Source organism: Myodes glareolus, chromosome 3 (genome assembly GCF_982192425.1).
Source record: "Myodes glareolus chromosome 3, mMyoGla1.1, whole genome shotgun sequence".
In the NCBI taxonomy this organism is placed as follows: Eukaryota; Metazoa; Chordata; class Mammalia; order Rodentia; family Cricetidae; genus Myodes; species Myodes glareolus.
In genome coordinates, this window is record NC_142028.1 from 68134595 (window position 1) to 68154360 (window position 19766).

Below are 19766 nucleotides of genomic sequence, written 5' to 3' on the forward strand. Positions count from 1 at the left end.
CTCCAGCCCCCAGTAGTTAAGCTGTCTTGACTTGGTAGCACTCATAGGAATTTTGCTTCTTTTGAAGTATATATAAATGGAGCCTATTGGTTTTGATTCCTTCCTTCCCTCAGTGTTATTTATGAGGCTTGCCTATGTTTTTTGCACATAATGAAATGTTGCACATGTAAGAAATAAATATTTCTTATTTTTACGATAGTACACTATGCCATATATGAAACCATGCTAACAAGATTTTAGTAACATGTTTCTATTTTATAGTTATTGTAAATAATGTTGCTGTGCTGATTAGACCTGAGCTAGAGTCATCTGGGAAAAAAGAAAGAAATTCAACTGAGAAATTGCCTCCTTCCCATTGAACTTACTTGTAGGCTGTGTTCTTGATTAATGATTGATGGGGTGAGGGCCCAGCCCACTGCTGGCAGTGCCACCTCTGGGCAGGTGGTCCTGGTTGTTTAAAAAAAACAAACTGAGCGAACTGTGAGAGCGAGTCATTAAGAAGCGCCATGGTCTCTGCCAGTTCCTTCTTCAGGTTCTGCCCTGCACTCTTGACTTCTTGACCTTGTCCTCTCTCAGGGTAGACTGTGATCTGGTCCCCTCCCAGGTTGTGATTATCGGGACAACATCAATTGTCCCGATGTTGTCTAGCCAAGGTTGAGAATCAGCTGTGACTAAGAAGAAAACAGCATCCTTGTGGGTCCTGGGGATCAAATTCGAGTCCTCATGCCTATTCAGTGAACACTGAGTCGTTTTCCTAGACCGTTTTTTAATTAAATTTAAACGAATTAATTAAAACAGATAGTATATTTTAAATGCAAGTATACATAACTGCTGAATTGGCCATTAAGCCCGAAAAGAATTCGCTGTTAGGAACACTGTCTTTCACATAACATCCCCGAGCTGAGGTTAAGGAAGGGAGAGTGGGTCTAGATGGTGCCTGCTCAGTTTCACCAGCTTGCCAATCACAGTGCCTGGTGGGGTATGTAAGCCAGGGAGGGCCATGTGGTGTGAAAGCCGATGCTAGCGGGTTCTCCCTTGACCCGCGGAGCTCGATGGTTCTTTCTTGCACACCAACCAGTCACTCAAGAACAATCCGGCAAGTGACTTATCTTTTCAGTTTGAAGTTCTGTAGTTATTTGGAAATGGGCTCCTGAGGGCGGGAAAGGACCCGTGGGCAGCCGGCTGGTCTATGCTGGTTCTTTACCAGTGAACTCCACATCCAAACCTCTGAAGAGAAATTATGCTCTCATTCTTGTCGCCAGAGCATCCCCATGTACCTCTACTCCATCATGCTTTTTTCTTTCTTGTCAGAGATTGGCCAATTTTAGATCGCACAACATGTGAAAACAGGAATTTAAGTGGTTTTTTTGTTTGTTTGTTTTTTAGTTTTTTGAGACAGGGTTTCTCTGTGCAGTTTTGGTACCTGTCCTGGAACTCACACTGTAGACAAGGCTGGCCTCGAACTCATGGAGATCCGTCCACCTCTGCCTCCCGAGTGCTGGGGTTAGAACACAGCACATCCTGCTAGGTCACAAGTCTTTGAACTGAGCCATCTGGCCAGCCTTAGGATATGCATTTATTTGTATGTCAATATGTATATACATATAACTTTGTTATTTTGTCTGTATAGATGTGTGCATATATGTAATTATACACATAAAATTCTGGTCTTTCCTTTGCAGCCATAAGTAATGGGGATTTCTGTAGATAAAGACAGGATTTTGAATTTTCTAAACTTAAGATTGCTTCAACAGAGCACCCCCACTCTTTTTCAGGCACTATGTTCATTGGAAGTGGTGTCGTTGCCCGTAGACCCTCTAAAACAAACAAAATAAAATAGTCAGTGTGCTTATTTATGGCATGCTCTGGAATTACTGGAATTTCTTCTCAGAGTATTTCTTCATTAGAAACATTTGTTTGTTGATCATTTCTTCTCCTTTTTCCCCTTTTATCTCATGAACTGAATCTTCTATTGGTCAGATAGTGTCTAGTGGATACCTCTCTACAAATCTCTTGTTTACTGTTTTCTATTTTTTTTAAAAAAAACAACTTTTTTCTCATTGTTAGAGTCTTTTGTTTAATAAATTCAGTATTTTCCATCAACTATTTAAAGATAGGAACTATTTCCCCCTTTATTTAAATATGAGAAAGTTAAGGTTTAGGGAAACCAAATTAATTGCCTAAAGTCAAACAAAAGGATATTTATCTCATGTATATTATAAAGCAAAATAATGCAATAACCAACATAGCCACAATTCCACTTACTCCATGGACAAAAAAGAAAGAGACTATAACATTGTTGTATTGTTTTATACCTTTACCTTTTATAGTATTGTGTGTGTTCATACATAATCTGGTTCCATTCTTCTCTTCTCATTCCCATTCCCTCTATAATCTTGAATTTGGATTTGTCATTTCCTTTCTTTTTAATATTTTTATTTGTTTATTCATTCATTTATTTACTTATTTGTGTCTGGATGCCCTGGAGCTGGAGTTACAGGCAGTTGTGCATTGGTTGATGATGTGGGTGCTGGGGTCTTCTGCAATGAGCACTCTTAACTGCTGAGCCGTGCCTCCAGTTTCCTTGCTTTTCTTCTTAGATTTATATATTTTATTTTATGTGTATGAATGCTTTACCTGCACGTATGTATATATGAGTGTGTGTGTGTGTCTATGTGTGTGTGTGTGTGTGTGTGTGTGTGTGTGTATGTGTATGTGTGTGTGGTGCCTGCAGAGGTCAGAAGAGGGCACTGAATCCCTGGATGTTACAGATAATAAAACACTGGAGTTACAGATAATTGTGACCTATCATGGGGGTACTAGTATGTAAATGGAGACTGCTTTTCCATTTTCCTGCAAACTCAGACCTGAGTAATCACATAGAAACTATTTTAATTACAACACTATTTGGCCTATTAGCTCAGGTTTCCTATTAACTAACTCTTACATCTTAAATTAACCCATTTCTATTCATCTGTTTATCGCCATGAGGCTGTGGCATACCGGTAAGGTTCCGGCAGCTTCATGGTGTCTCTTAAACCCCGCCTACTCTCTCTATATCTCTGTTCAGATTTCTCACGTGGCTTTACACTCCTAAGCCATTGGCTAAAATATGTCGGGGAAAAGCCCAGGCATAAGCCATTTCTCATACCAGAGTAGAGGTGTGGGAATGAAAGCACAACTCACATGACTATATTGGGAGGGAGTTTTCAGGGACCCTTCAAGAAATTCTGAATTCACATCCTGAAAATCACCTGCGTTTGTTCTCCAAACAGCTTTTATATCCAAACATAAACTGGGGTGGAGTTCATTAGCATTGTGTTTCCTAGTAGTGGGGGTAATGACTTAGGTCACATCCATGCTCATACCCATTTTGTCACATAGACTGAAGATACCTCTTCCCTAGGCGACCTCCCAAATTACAATAGAAGGAACAGAGTGACATTCAAATATCCTGACCACTTGCTTAGGATGGCATCAGGTTGTTTCACTATCAAAAGGCTAGGCAACCACTTTCTGTGTGGCAGGTGCAAACTGTGCCTTGCAGCTCGCTCGGAATTCTCTGACCACCAGACAATCTAGGAATATGGGCCACCATGACTCAGCCCCTACACTGAAATAGCTTCTTTATTAACCAATGATAATAAAACATATTCACAGCATATAGAGGGGAATCCAACATCATCTTCCTTTTTCTGTCTAAATAAAAAGGAAGGTTTAACTTTAACATATCAAAGCAGGTATCAAGCAGGAATTACAGCTATAATATTTTTGAGTCTACAGTTTTATACCTAATTTATCTTTTATCATAAATAAGGCAAACTATAACTATTTGTCTTAAACTCCATCAAAGACTACAGAAGGATATAATATCACCCAAGTAAACTGGAAGTGCATTGTAAGCAACTTCCCAATCTCTAGAATTGACAGAGGTATCTTGCTGCCTGGACAATCACCCAAAGTTCTTTTGTAACATTGGGGCATTCATCTTCAGCCTACAGGCTCATAGTATCTGACGGACTTTCCCATGAAGCAAGAAATTTGAAAGACTGTTTAGCCTATACTGGCAGTTTGTCAGTCACTTTCTTCTGTGTCCTAAAGAATGTTTGGCAGACTCTTTCATGAAGCAGGAACCCTAAAGGACCATCCTGTCTTTTGGAAAGTTCAGCAGTCACTTTTCTGTGGGTCCTGCATGTCCAGTTCATACAGCATACCATCAAGCAGTCCAGGCAAGAGCAGTTTCTTGCCCAAATGGCTAACCTTGCCACATTGAAGGCAAATTCCATAATGAGTTTCTTCAAAGCCCATCAGCCTCTCTGCAGTAATTGGTACTACCAAAAGCAGACATGTCTCACTGTCGAGAAAAGTCTAAGTTCTTAAAAAAATTTAAATGCCATATTCTGTAGGTCTTTGAAGTATTGAAGATTATCTATCTGACTGAAATATATCTCTGTATATCTAGAAAACCCAACTAACGTGACCATAAGTTCGACTGTTATAAATGACTATTATTCTGTAGTTTTTAATTATATATTACATTTTTAAATGAACCGCACAAGCATAATACCTTAAATAAGAGCAGAAATACATATACACAGTATAACAAATGAATGAATAAAATTTGTGTCAATAGACTAAGATCTAAACCAATGCAAAGTATTAATCTCTATACCATATTTCCCTTTAAATGGGAGTTGGACACACGTATTATAGTCACAGTAAAAAAAACTAATAACATAGAACAATCCTAACAGTCTAATGTAACAAGTTACATAAATGTGTTCTCTCTTATTTATCCATCATTATCCTATCATACTTTAACTTTATGGCTCCCCTATGGTAGGTCTTGAATTCATAGAGATTTACCTACCTCTGTCTTCCAAGTGCTGGGATTAAAGCCATGTGCTACCACTGCCCAGCTCCATACTGATTTTCTTTATTTTTAAATTTGTTTATTTATTATATATACGCTTTCCAGGAGACAGTGCCATATTTCATTACAGATGGTTGTGAACCACCATGTGGGTGGTGAGAATTGAACTCAGGACCTCTGGCAGAGCAGTCAGTGCTCTTAACCTCTGAGCCATCTCTCCAGCCCCCATACTGATTTTCTTATGTGTCATTTATAATTATATGGTTCTGTTTATGTAGACTGTCCTTTTTCTTGGTCATTTGGTATACTGAGGCAATATTTACTACAAATATTTTCCCATTGAGCTTCTTTCATATATTAATGGGGGTGAGGGACAATAATAGGAGTTAATTATGCACTTAACCTTACCATCAGTCAACAACTTCATAACATTCAAGTGGACTTTGGGTTGAGAGTTGGCTTGTTATAGGATAGTAGCATAGCTCAGAGGTAGGGTACTTGCAAGTGGGAAGCCTTTTGGATTCAGTCCCCAGTATCAAAAGCAGAAGAGGGAGCAGGACAGATACAGAGAAGAGAGGGAAAAGAACCAAAACAAAGGAAGTTGTTAGTTCACATTTCTTGGGGGGTTAAGATAGCTATCCCTTTGCTGGCTACCATCTTTGGGTGAATTTGATGTGGTAAAGCTATACATCTGCCTCTGTTATCGGGTAGATGGTTTTCTCTGGTTATCCTATAGCTTACCCTAAGTGATTTCTTTTTTGTCTTCTTCTGTCTCAGCCCATTCCTTGGTATGGTAACTAATTGCTTGTGCTGGGATCTAATATAACAAACCCATGGTCTTCATATAGTGAACACAGATCTGTGCCATAAATCTCCTCAGACTGATGCACTTCAAAGTTGGGGATACCGAGCCTTGGGGGCTTCAGAGTCACCTCAGCTGTTGCTGAAAAGTCAAAAATGTGAAGACTGAGCCTAAAGTTCAGAGTTATTCTCAGTAGACTGAGATTTCCTTGAATTTAACCATTCTATTCAGAAGCAGCCTGTCCAGTGCTTCTAGGTTCTTCTATCCAGTCAGGCCAGGCTTGGGGGTAAGTAAGTTGGCTGCACAAGCCATGGTTTTGTTTTGAGTCTTTTATCTCCTGCCTGGGTGTCAGAACCAGGGACAGCTCCTGATGTCTTCGCAGCCCCTTCCCTGGCTTAGGCGAGGGAGAGAGTGGGGCGATGTGGATGTGGATTCTCTAGCCTCTTTGCTTATTGCTTTGCTTCTGTCTTTATGTTAGAACACCAACAACCTTGACAGTTCCAACCTGGTGTGCAGGTTCTGACCTTTGCACCTTCTGCTAGCATGGCTTCTTCCACCTTTCTTTTATCTCACCGTTGCCGGGTTAACTTCTGCTCATTTTCCCATGCCTCTAGGAAATTTACCCTGATAATCCTGGGCTAGATTAGACTCAACTTCTTACAGTTCTTATGACACACTCAGGTGTTTCTGCCATTATACTCAATGCTTCATTGAAATTACCATCTGTGGGGGAAGTTGTTTTGTTTTTTTGTTTTTTAATTGTAGGATTAGTTCAAATCTATCCTTATATCTTTGTTTGCCTAGAGTACAAAGATCTGGGGAGGCCTGATGCTTCACCCTGACTGGAATACCAAGCCCAATAGTCCTTATTACTTTATTTTGTGTTTGTGTTGAGGAACTAGGTCTCTCTCCTTTCCTCAGTTTTTTTTTTTTCGGGGGGGGGGGGTGGGAATATGCTTCTTATCAGATCAGACACATGTTTTAATACACATCACAAATATCTCTCTTCCTATGTCTAGATCACACTGCATATTTTGCCGTCATTGCTCCTGGTTATTACTCGTCAATGAATGCAATGAGTTGCTGCTTATTTCCTTGAATTTTTCCATTTGCTTACAATGGTTTCTTTGTTCACATTTTGTTTCTGTTCTCTCTCTCCCTCCACTCCCTCTTTTTTTTTTTTTAGGGGGTCTCACTGTGTTGTCCATGATGGTAGGAAACTCTTGGGCTCAACAGATTCTTCTACCCTCAGCATTATGAGTGTGTGAAGTATGGGCATAGACCATTGTGTCTGTATTTTACAATATTTTTAATGTTCAGAAGAGGAAAGCACAGATGGCGATACAATTCTCTTTTTGTTGTTGTTGTTGTTGTTGCCATTCTTATTGTTTCAGTTTTGAAAAGTTCTGAGAGGAAAGATGATTAGATTGATAAACATAGATGGTCGAGCCATTCTGTATGTTAGCTATGGACGACACAGATGCTAGAGTCCTTCTTATGTTAGCAATGGACTACACAGATGGTAGAGCCCTTCTGTATGTTAGCAATGGACTACACAGATGGTAGAGCCCTTCTGTATGTTAGCAATGAACTACACAGATGGTAGAGCCCTTCTGTATGTTAGCAATGGACTACACAGATGGTAGAGCCCTTCTGTATGTTAGCAATGGACTACACAGATGGTAGAGCCCTTCTGTATGTTAGCAATGGACTACACAGATGGTAGAGCCCCTTCTCTGTGTTAGCAATGGACTACACAGATGGTACAGCCCCACTGTATGTTAGCTATGGACTATACAGATGGTAAACCTCTTCTGTATGTTAGCTATGGATGACAGATGGTAGAGCCCTTCTGTATGTTAGCAATGAACTACAATGCAAGGACTGAACTGGAGAGAGTGAGCCAATAGATTTCCAGGAATGTATATTGAGTTACTGAATGACCAGTAAGATGGTTCAGTGTGGCAAAGGCACTTGCTGCCAAGCCTCCTGATGACCTGAGTTTAATAACTGTGATCTATATTGTCCTATGATTTCTACACACATGCTGCGGTGCACACACACACACACACACACACACACACACAAACAAACAAAACTATAATTTAATAATTAGAAAAAGAGAGGTCCTGAAAGTTATTTATCAGCCTGAAAAGCAAAATGCTCCCTGAATTTCCTTACAGCACTTTTCTTGACCAAGAGTGAAATGCCTAAAGATGGAGGCGGTCTGCGGAAAAACTCTGAAAGTTGGGTCCACTCCACTGTACTCCTTGGAGATCAGACGAGTGGTGACCAGCTCTTTTCCTTAAAATTAAACAAGGCTGTGTCTTAACAAAAAGAAAACTCGGGCTCCTAGAGACTGCTTCCCACTCACTTAACCCAGGCCAAGGTCTTATTATTCTCTGTAAGTTGTTGTTGTTTTTTAATGCTCAATTTGGTTCAGCTAAACTCAAATTTACTGATCATTATAGGCACAAATTTTCTAGACACTGAAGGAGGCAGGAATGCCTCTGGTGTGTTCCGTGTGTGGGAGGCAGATAGACGACAGTGGCAGCAGCTGGTACTATGCTCGCATCCTTTCGAGCGCTGCTCTAGAGCCTTCCTTGTGAATCCTTTTCATCTTCACAGCAGCCCAACGATGTGAGCACAGGATCACCACCGTGCTGCACAAGAGAAAACCGAGGTACAGAGACGTGAGACGGTTTGTCCAGTGTTACAGAGCTAGTGAATGGCAGAGCAAGGATTGAAACCAAGACAGCTCTAGAGCTTTCTTCTTCTCCACTGGAGAGCAGTAGTCCTCAGTATGGTCCTCAGATTAGCCACAGCAGCCTCATCTGGGAAGTTGTTTTAATATATTAAATATATTTGTTAATTTATTAATATATTTCATATATATTTTTTGAGACAGGGTCTCATTATGAAGTTCTGGCTGTCTCAGAACTCACTCTGTAGACCAGACTGGCCTTGAACTCACAGAGATCCACCTACCTCTGCCTCCCCAGTGCTGGGATTAAAGGAATGTACCACCCCGCCTAACTGAAACACATATTCTTTTATCCAACTTAAGACCTATGACTCATACTCTGCAGGCAGGGCACAGCAGTCACTGTTTTAACAAGCCTTTCAGGTAATTGTGGTGGTTGCTGTTTGAGAAACTCTGCTGAAGAGAGACTAGGCATGCTAAAAATGAGTGTCATAAATTCATCTTACTGATCTGAGTGTGGTCCATCACCTAAGTCCTAGGCTTTTGCATCTGGTGTAAAGCAGACTTTGAAAATACATAGGAGCTGGGTCTGGTGGCACGCTTTCATCCCAGCGCTTGGGCGACAGAGGAAGCTGAGTACTGTGATTTGGGGGCTAACCTGGTCTACATAACAAGTATCAGGCCAGCCAAGGGTACATAGTGAGACCTTGTCTCAAAATATATATGAATGTGTGTGTGTGTGTGTGTGTGTGTGTGTGTGTGAGAGAGAGAGAGAGAGAGAGAGAGAGAGAGAGACAGAGAGAAAGATGTTTGAACTGTATCTCACTATAATTATCCTGTCGGTGCAGCAGACCAAATGGGAAGGATATGCCCAATGATGTGTGAGATTACCAAGAAAGTAGGGGTGATGTTTCTGGTATGGAGGGAATCCATACAAGAAACTATGGGCATGACAGGGAATTGTTTTGAGAGTGCTCAGGACGTCAAGACACAGCTAAATAGTACAAATAGGCAAGGTAAACAGGCACTGACATTTTTGGCATGAAGATGCATTCATTAAGACTGGACAAGTACGTATGTCTTGTGGGAGGGGGTTGGACTTGAAGAGTTAGATCCGCCTGGAGCTGTCCAGCAGATAATACGTGGTTAGAGATAGATACTGGGGCTTTAGGAGTGAATGAAGCCACGAAGAGGAGAGGGGGAGTAGAATATAAATCTCGGGTTGGAATTGCAGTGAACAAAACAACAGGAGTCATTAAAGAAAGCGGAACAGGACAGGCGTTAGGAGACTTAAGAAAATGAAGACGCCAAGAAAAGTCTTAAAAAAAAAAAGGATAGTGCGTAGTGTCAGATGCTGCAGGGAAATAATGAAAAATTAGCCTTTGGGTTTTGACACAAAACGTCATTTAAGTGATTTGGTAAGAACAAAATTCTGCAGATGAGAAAGTGGAGGCAGGTGTTTCCAGGGTCCTGCAGCTAGAGAGCTCTGTTTCCACACTTGAGTTGAAACTGTGACATCTTCCAGAGTAGGCAGGGTCTCTAACACATCTGTGGTCTCAGCGCCCGGCACGCGGCCTGGAAGAGAGGGTGGCGTCAGTAAGATCAGCGACTAGGGACGCAGAAATACTGACTTCGCAGAGGCAGCCAAGACTTAAAGGATGAGGGTGATTGGGAGAGGTGGGAGGCAGGGCCCCTGGGTGATGATGGGGTGTTGGAGGGGAAGAGGGTCCGGGAATGAGGTGGGAGCCGGGCTCTGTGCCGAGGGCGGGGGCTGCGGGTAGGTTCCCAGGGACCTGTTTAGGGAAAGGACAGGGCCCCAGGCTGCAGCCGGGGAAGGGGTGTCGCCCAGCCCCGCCCCACTTACGCCACTGCGCGGTTCCGCCACCGGAGCCCTCCCGCCAGGCTGCACGGCCACGAGTGGCCGCCAGGGGCCGCTGCATGGCCCCGCGCTCCCGCCCCTCTCCATTGGCCTTTGTTGCCGTCGAGCGCCCCGCTTGACTCGTTCCCGTCCGCCCCCTGGGCCCATCGGTCGCGCCTGCGCACTCGCCGCTACTCGGGCGCTCGCAGGGGGAGCTGCTGCAGGCTCCGCGGCGGCGGCAACGGAGGCTGCGGGGGCGACGGCGCGAGCGGCCGGGCTTCGGGGGGGAGCCGAGCCCGGCCCGGGAGCCCGAGCAGTGCAAGTGTGAGGCACCTAGGCCCCTCACGCTGGATTCCTCAGTCTCCCGGCCGCCTGTCCTCCACACGGGTATATGGGATGGAAGCGGGACCCTCGGGAGCAGGTAAGGGCCCTGGGGAACGGGGAGCGGTGTGTGTTCCAAAGCCCTGGGGGCTCCCGCGGCAAGAGCATGGTTCCAGAGTGAGGAGAGGGGCTCTCAGGGGCTAGGGGGCCCATTTTGAAGGGGGCTGTGTGCAGTTCCGGCGGAGAGCCATGTGAAGATCTGAGAGCCGGGCTGTTTGTCCTAGGAAGCAGTATGCAGTCCTGAGGGTGGGAAGTAATCTGGCAGAAGGGCCTGAATGCACAGGAGTCCTTCCGTGAGGTCTGGGGAGGCCTACGGGGAGGCCCGGCAGGTGGCAGGGGGGCGGGCTCCAGGTGTCCAAGAGAGGAGGGGGGCGACACAGATGGGCCTGGTACTACCGCCTGCCAGGGGCGGGGGCTCGGCCGTGCTGGGCTGGGCTAAGCTAATGTCTCTAGGGAGAAGGCGCCAGAGCAGGGCTCTGTGCTCCGCCCTAACTGGGCCTGAAGCGGGGGTGAGGGTCAGGGGGCGGTGGGTGGGGATCTAGCCCAGGGAGTTCCCCCTTAGGCTGGGGACTTGAGTGGTGGCGCGGGAGCATGCGCGGAGGTACCAGCCTAAAGGGCTGCCCTGTGTAGTGGGGGCGTGGCTGTTTGAATACCCCTACCCCTCCTCTACCCTGTTTGGCTTGAGAAAAGGAGCGCACTGATGTGTGCATTCTCTCTTAGATTCTGTTGGCAGAGTACAAATGGAAATTGCCTTCATCCCTGTCTTGGGGTCTCTGACACTTGGTCCTTAAGCCCCGCAGTAGCAGTTTGCCAAAGAATGGGTTGAGGTAAACTGCCAGAGTGCCTTTTTCTGCCACATGAGTAAAGACTGGGACCGAAGCCATGCTTTGGGGAGCTGGTTCTCCCTGAAGATAGGCCTGAGAAAAGTGTTGGTCACTGAGAGACCAGGCCTACATGGTTTTCAAGTGTCTAGACCACTACTGAGGGGAAAGAGCTTGTAATCCAAGGATAGTGTTCTTTTCCTTGAACTGGTTCTTTATGTTACAGTGTAATCTCTATATTTTTGTGACTCGTGTCTCTCAGTGGATCTTTTCCCGTGGCAGGGGCATGTCATTAGACCCAAGGCTGCCAAGCTAGTCTGTCTGATAGAGACAGGTTGTTGGAGGTGGGCACATGGTTATTGACCCTGATAGTACTCCTACCTTATTTTTCCTATTTATAGGCAGGAGAAAAGTAAAATAAGAATAGAGGAGAAACCAAGGCAGGACTGCCCAGAGGTTACTGGAATCCTCAGGATGAGCTTAGGATAACTTTTGTGTTCTTGGTCTCTTACCCTGTAGTAGAAAGGACAATCTGGACCCAGAATCCTTCCAATTATCTCCCACCCCTTCCATTTGGTTTGGGGATGGCAACAGGATTTTGGTTTACTTTTTAAAGATTTTTCAGGCCAATAATGTTATTGATCTTGAAACTCTCAAGTCTCTCATTCAGTGATCTCATTTGTGTCGTGACTATGTTCCTCCAAACACAAATAGCCTTGTGAGGTGGAGTGTAAATTCTAGTTCTCTAGGTTGGAGACTACTCCAAACAACCCGTGTGCTAGAGTAGGGTGGCAAAGCCACCCACGTCCAGACACGCTGATGAAGGCTCACTGGCCTAGATTACTAATGACTTTGGTTTGATGAGTGTCTAGTGAGTTCTGGGGTGATGAAGAAATGGATTTGTTTGTTACAAGCAAGAAGCTTCTAGGTGAAGGGCTGGAGCGTGGCCTCAGCTGTGTCAGTGGGAAGATGTTAGTTGCATGGATTTGCCTCATCAAAAGATGCAATCGAAACTCAGGCTGGGAACTGTGATGGAGACCCCATAATTGCTTTCTTCTGGAGCTGGGCAGTAGTACTCTTTATTCTCTAGGAAGATGTTGAAGTATTGCTCTGGGAGAAGCCTCAAAACCAAGGCATTGTTGCTCGTGGCCAGATGTGCCTTCAGTGTGCAGGTGTGTTCAGGCCTGCCTGTGGACTGGCCTGGGAGCGCACTGAGGGTGGAGATGCTGTCAGACTTACCTGTGGCGGCAGCAGTTGCCTGGTGCGCGGAGGCCCTGACACAGAGTGCATGTTTGTTAATTGACTCAGATCACATTCAAGTGTGAACATATGGTTAAACTCATGTGCATATTCTGTAATTTGTGTCTATGCATGTGGGTGTTTAATGTTTGTGGACAAATATTTTTGGAGAGATTGGTCTCTTAGCCTCTTCTTACTCACCACTTAACTTCCCAAGGACTCCTGCCCTTTGAGTAGGCAGTCAGGTTCTTCAGGAGACGCGTGAGTCTCTGAGTTGTTGGGAAGGGCCTGGGCCTTGAGCTGGGTTACTTTTCCTTCTCAGTGCTGGTTGGGGGAGGGGGAGTGTCATTTTCAGGGCCCCTCCCTTCTTGCTTTTGTCTGCAGGGAAGGGCCCCGCCCCTTTCCCCCTAGGCTGGAGCTTTGTCCTCTGTGCTGGGGCCCTCATCTGCATCACAAAGTGGCCGTCTGTCCCTGTCTGGGTCTGAGGGGAAGTGTCTTCCTTTCTCAGACTAAAAGCTGGGGGCAGGGCGAGGTTGGGGGAGTGGAGAGCTCTGTGCTGCTCTGGTGCTTTCCAGGGGGTAGAAGGGCAGAGAGGTAGACGTTTCCTCTCGCCTGCTTCCCTAGTTTAGGAATGAAATGGAGATAGACTTGTTCCCCATTTTACGTGACTCCTGTGGAGGAGAGTGCCCTAAGGCACTAGTGTGCTGTCCCTTTCTAGGGACGAGAAGGCCCTGAGGGGAGTGTCTGTCCCACTCCCTAGCATTTCAGCTTAACTCCTAGTACTGGGGTGGAGGGGTTGCCTTTCTCCCAGGATTTGCCTCCCAGTTCAGAGATTGGAAGGGAAAGCTATCCCCCAGCAAAGAGGTCAAATGCTTCTCTTGTATAGGGTTTGTCGTTTGGGACAGTTGCAAGCATGCTTGTGTGGTTGTGCACTCTTGCGGTATGCCTGTGGGTGTGCTTGTTCGTTTATTTCATGAGTATACTGAATACCTGTGTTTATGCCTGGCATTAGCTTGAGTGGTGACCAGGTCAGGGATGGTCCCTTCTTTTGAAACTGCCCAGAGGATAGCAAGGAGTGTGTGTAGAAACTTTAAAGGGCCAGTTTGTATGTGATAGGAATGTTTGCCTATGGGCTTGTCTGTAGTCTCTGTTGAATTCTTTCTGGGACAGGTATAGGTATGAGTAGTTCAGGTCCCTTGTAACTGCTTTCTGAAGGCCCCATTGCCTTTGGGTTGGACTAGGATTTCCCTCTGCAGAAAGGGGCTGGGGCTGACTTGACCAGTGGTTGGAGGGAGACCAAGTGCCTCAGCTTTGGTAAGCATATACCTCCCACACTTGGTTCTGGCCTCTTCCTGACACCCTTGCTGAAGATGCCCTCCGTGCCCTCCATGCCCTCCTACCCCCCTTCCACCCCAGTCTTTTGTGTCTGTTAAGGGAGGAGGTTCTGGACGAGTTTATCCCTCTCTCCTTCCACCTGGGCTGGTTCTCTACTGGCAAGAACAATAGTAGCTGAGGACAAAGGCTGACTTAGTCAGTCAGACACGCACACACACACACACACACACACACACACACGAGAGAGAGAGAGAGAGAGAGAGAGAGAGAGAGAGAGAGAGAGCTAGAAAACAACACTGGAATAGCAGTCATGCTGGCCTATCCTAGCCCTTTCCCAAGGGTCCCCTCTGTCTTGAAATCGATCCCTTCTGCTGTCTGGACCCTCTGTGTAGAAAGATTGGTGAAGCATGGGAAGGGTCTTATATTCTCCTGACTCAGTGTCTCCCTTACTGTTCTTCCTCCTGCCCATAGCCTCTAGCTCTTTCCTCATCCTTCATCTAGATAGTTCCTTCCCTATCCCCCAACTATCCAGCCCTCACTCCTTTTCCTGACCAGTTCAAGCCATCTTCTCCTGTGACCTCCAGATCTGATCTTTTCTCCCAGCCCTGCCAGCCTCTCTTTATTTTTGTCTCTCTCCTGCCTTGTCTTCCTTTATCTCCCTTCAACTCCAAGCACTCCACATCTGACTTAAAGTTGTCCTGTCTCAGGCACTGGCGTTGGCATTCCCAGCCGGGGCTCTCTTGGGGTCTTTTTCCTGTCCACATTAACAGAGGATGTTATTACAAAGTCCTGACACCATTTTGTGTTCTGGTTGGTGACGGGTGAAGGGAGAGCAGAGCATTCTACTCTGCTAGATACCTGGATCTAGGGATAGGTGTCTCAGTCTAGTATTCAGAGAAGGAAGGGTTGGTAAACTAGCAACCAAATTTAGTCCTTTCTCTTCATGTGATAGGAACTCATTACACATTTACTTGATAAAAGTTTAAGATACACTTTTTCCTAACCGAAGAAAGGTTTAAAACAAAAATAAAAATGGTGCAAACCATCAGAAAAGCCAACGAGCCTGGGAATGCCTGAGCTAGTGGAAGGAAGCCCCCTGATGGGGTGAGAAACTGGAGAGAGACCCCTGTTCCCTGGGTCTGAGAGGCCTTGTGCTTTTTCTAATCACAGCAGTTAGAAGATTGCCAGACTCTGTCCTCACCGGCCTCTTTGTCTTAATAGCTGCAGGTGCCTACCTGCCGCCCCTGCAGCAGGTGTTCCAGGCACCTCGCCGGCCTGGCATTGGCACTGTGGGCAAACCAATCAAGCTTCTGGCCAACTACTTTGAGGTGGACATTCCTAAGATTGACGTTTACCATTACGAGGTGGACATCAAGCCGGATAAGTGTCCCCGCAGAGTCAACCGGTAAGTGATGCCCATGGATGACACCAGTCCAGCCTATTAGACAGGGAAAGAGGGGGCATGTTGGCCAGAGGACACTGTAAGAACAAGGTACAGTGCCTAGCACATTCCAGCATTTGTTGAAGTGGATGAGTAGAGAACTTTTAAGGATGAGTCTCGGGTAAAGGAGCTAGTAGTAGAGGAGAGGTTTAAAGGCAAGGTTAGAGATGGCGGGAATAAGAGTGGGAAATTCTTGCTAAGGCAGCAGGATGTTGTGGGATGCATAGCGGGAGGGATTAGTCTTAGAAGAGGCAGATTAAACTGATTATGACTTGAAACCATATTTACGTTAAAAACCTTAAGAATTGGCAGTGAAAAACTATTGTCCCCAGAACATTTTTGAAACAATATGGAGTGTATTTTCAGATTTTTTGTGCATGCAGAAACATACGCATATGTAATATTAATGTACAACCCTACATACTTTATTCTATATTGCCCATTTTCCTTTTTAGCTAATATATTGGAAAATAGTATGTATTAGTATGAGTTTATCTGCCTCATTCTTTTGTTTATTACGTGGAATGGCCATATACCTTGCTTGTTTTATTGAGGGATATTTAGATTGAATCTAAGTTTTTGCTACAAGATTGAAACTGTTAAATATTATATAAAGATACATATTTTCACTAAGTAAGTGTATCTGTAAGATAAAATCCTAGGAGTGGACTGCTGGTACAAGACTGTTTAAATTGAGACTTTGTCAATTTTTAGAGGCAGCATCACCTAGGATGTCAGAGTATAGGTTTTCAGGCTACACTGTAGACCTGCAAATCAGAAGCTGATTTTAATAAAACCAATTTTCATTCACCCCAGCCTTGCAAGAATTCAGAGGTTCTATTGCATATACTTACACCCACCTAGCATACCTGATTCTTTTTCTTTTTTGAGTTTGAATAAGTAGATAGTTGTATCTTGATCTAATTTTAAGGTGTATTTCTCTAATGAAAGAAGTTAAAACATGTTTCTGTATATATGTATATAATAATCTGTGAAACATGTATTATAAAAATAAATGCATATGTAACAGTCTATGGAAGAGGTGTTTCAATGCTAGTAGAAGGGTGAGTACCTATGTAAGCATGTTTGTGTTTGTGTCTGAGAACTCAAGTGGCCTTAGCTGCTATTCAGTCCTCTTTTCATTGATGCTGGAACTGCTTTTTGTCAGAAGGCTGTTAGAAGTTGGTGGGAAAGGTTTCATATGATCAGTCTATGAGGGATGTAAGTAATCAAGATGAATCTCTGGGTAGCACTAACCTGGTTGGGATTGTAACCACTTGCTTTGCCACTGTTTCTAGTTTATTATTGTGAGTATGTTTTATGTTATAGCAGTCCTTAAGAGTTTGGTTTAGAAAGCGGAAGGTCAGATAGTTGGGAGTCTGAAAATATGATGGCTATGTGGTACGTAAATAGGAGAATGCCGGAAGTGAGACTGGGGACAAGGAGGTAATGGAGAGAAAACAGCGGTAGAACTTCAGAGAGCTGGAGAGATGAACTCGCTCTCTAGTTTACTGTACTAGTCTGGCTAGCTCTTTCCCCGTTGTGTTTTTGTTTGACAGACAGGGAATTAGAGGCTGTGGAAGGTTCAGGATAGACCTGGGAACGAGCCCTTCTTCCCTCGAAGGTCCGTGAGGGTCTTGGTGGTCTGAGGACCAGCAGCAACACCTAGGATGTCAAAATGTGGCTTTTCAAGCTACGCTGCAGACCTGCCAATCAGAAGCTGCTATTAACGAAATCTCCTGGCGACTCATAGGAATGTTGAAGCTTGAGAAGTTCTGTCGTAGAGTAGGCGTTAAGAGTGAGCATAGTAGATGGGACAGTGCCTGAACCTTGAGCTGTTTCCAGAGGCCTGCAGTGATATACTCAGACTCCACATGCCACATCTGTCTTCCACAGAGAAGTGGTGGAGTACATGGTCCAGCATTTCAAGCCTCAGATCTTCGGGGACCGCAAGCCTGTGTATGACGGGAAGAAGAACATTTACACTGTCACGGCACTACCCATTGGCAACGAGAGGGTAAGGCTAGGGATGTGGCCAGGCGGGCATCGGGTCTGCAGTGGGCCAGAGCACATGGACACCCACCTAGGGTCTGGTCATCCATAGATCCTTTTTTTCTTTTTTTCTTAAGTGTCAGAGTTGACGCTTAGTGTACTGTGTGCCTGTCTCTAAACAGATCAAGATTAGACTTAAAAAATAGACCCAAAAGATTTCCTTACGGGTTGAGAGGTTCAGATACATTGAAGCATCATCCTTGGAAAGAGGGCTGTGGGCTTTTTATGCTGTAGGCTTTGTTGGTTTGTTTTGTTTTGGTTGTTGTTTTTGTGAGCCCCTGGTGACTTTAAGGAAGAATTATGGCGTGTCTGTGGAATAGGAGCCAGTGGATGGGGCAGGAGGACCAGGCTGTGAGAATGTGACAGTGATCCTTTCCTTCTTTCTGTTCTGAAGGTTGACTTTGAGGTGACAATCCCTGGGGAAGGGAAAGATAGAATTTTTAAGGTCGCCATCAAGTGGCTGGCCATTGTGAGCTGGCGAATGCTGCATGAAGCCCTGGTCAGTGGCCAGATCCCTGTGCCCTTGGAGTCTGTGCAAGCCCTGGATGTGGCCATGAGGCACCTGGCATCTATGAGGTACTGAGTATAGTTATTATTTAGGCTTCAGGTGTTGGCAGAACTGCTGCTAGGGGAGGAGGGAGTGAGTATGGATTAAGGTCCCACGGTGTGTCACTGGGATAAAGAAACTGAAGTCTTCCCATGTGTCAGGCAAGTATATATATACATTTAGATGGTTAGATCCCTGGCCCTATCCTTAGGTACTATCCCTGCAGGGCAGAGAAAAGGTAGAAACTTGTACAAGGTCAGTCTTACTATTAGCCCAAGAACAGAGCTGGCTTTAAAGCCCTGGTGTCCTGCCTTCCAGGCCAGGGCTCCTCCGTGCCCAGGATGCCTCACAGGGTGGGGGCCTGTGCCAGAGGGACCAGTTCTCTGCCTGTCCCTGCCAGGTACACCCCTGTGGGCCGCTCCTTCTTCTCACCGCCTGAGGGCTACTACCACCCGCTGGGGGGTGGGCGCGAGGTCTGGTTCGGCTTTCACCAGTCTGTGCGCCCTGCCATGTGGAAGATGATGCTCAACATTGATGGTGAGTTGGGAGAGCTACGGAGCCAGGGGCACCCTAAATCCAGTGACCACACTCCCAGCCTCATCCCTCCCAGCTCTGCAGCCACACTCCTAGTCCTGGCACACCCTGTCCCTGTCCTGGTACCCTGCAAAGAAGAGGGTATAAATTGTAATACCTTTATTTATTTGTTTATTTTTCTGAAAGACTCTGAGCCAAGCTATCTCTCCTCCCCTGTCCCCACAGTCTCAGCCACTGCCTTCTACAAAGCACAGCCAGTGATTGAGTTCATGTGTGAGGTCCTGGACATCAGGAACATAGATGAACAACCCAAGCCCCTCACGGATTCCCAGCGTGTCCGCTTTACCAAGGAGATAAAAGGTGAGGATCCACCCAAATGGGGAAGGGAAAGCACAGCTTTCTCTGATCCTAACAGGAAATCTCCCTGGGAGAGGCTATCAAGGGACCATGAGCAACCTGTTTCAACCTTGACAAGTAGTGTGTGTATCTCAGGCCTGAAGGTGGAAGTGACCCACTGTGGACAGATGAAGAGGAAATACCGCGTGTGTAATGTTACCCGCCGCCCTGCTAGTCATCAGACGTAAGTTGGCAGCATTGCTAAGCACGGTCAACTGGTAGCAGAGGGCTAAGTTCTGTAACCCCACTCCCTTCTCAGGTTGTCCTTCAGAATAAGACTTGCACTGGCCTGTGCTTGCAGATAAGCGATGAGAATTTGGCGTCCTCTCCCTGACCTTCCCAGATTGTTTGAGCACCCCATGAGTTTTACCCTCTTGATCTCTTAGTTTCTTCCTTGGACCTGTACAATAAAGCATGCATGGTCCACCGATTACTGTTGGGTTTGCAGATATAGAACATTTCAATTTGTTCTTCCCATCAGGATCCCTGGGTGAGCTGTGAGGAAATCATCAGATTCTAGTCCCTTTTGTGGTGCCAGGCTGTGTTGGACTCTTGTCTTTGGTACCTATTCTGTTCAGGCTTTAGAATTCAGATGAGTCCGATACGGCCAACTGTTGTGGAACTTGTCCATCCAACCCTTGGCTTTTCCAGGGAAGCCTCATGGCACTTGCTTTCCCATGAGAGGCATGGAGGAGGAAGCAAGGCCTGATGCCTTCTTTGGTTGGATCTGAAGAGAGGTGGGGGTGGATGCTGAGTTACATACTTCCTTCCCTTCCTCCAAAC

At 45.5% G+C, this 19766-nt stretch overlaps 1 protein-coding gene across 1 annotated transcript in view; it reads left to right on the top strand.

The window, feature by feature from the left end:
• The first annotated feature begins 10445 nt into the window (after positions 1–10445).
• LOC125400383 (protein argonaute-1) overlaps positions 10446–19766 on the top strand; it is a 32531-nt gene continuing 23210 nt past the window's right edge. Inside the window, exons 1-7 of the mRNA XM_048434408.3 lie at positions 10446–10658; positions 15235–15418; positions 17351–17471; positions 17901–18082; positions 18454–18590; positions 18813–18947; positions 19080–19167. Of these exons, the coding sequence (XP_048290365.1) occupies positions 10634–10658; positions 15235–15418; positions 17351–17471; positions 17901–18082; positions 18454–18590; positions 18813–18947; positions 19080–19167 (872 nt within the window). The 5' untranslated portion in view covers positions 10446–10633. The remainder of the gene's footprint in view (positions 10659–15234; positions 15419–17350; positions 17472–17900; positions 18083–18453; positions 18591–18812; positions 18948–19079; positions 19168–19766) is intronic.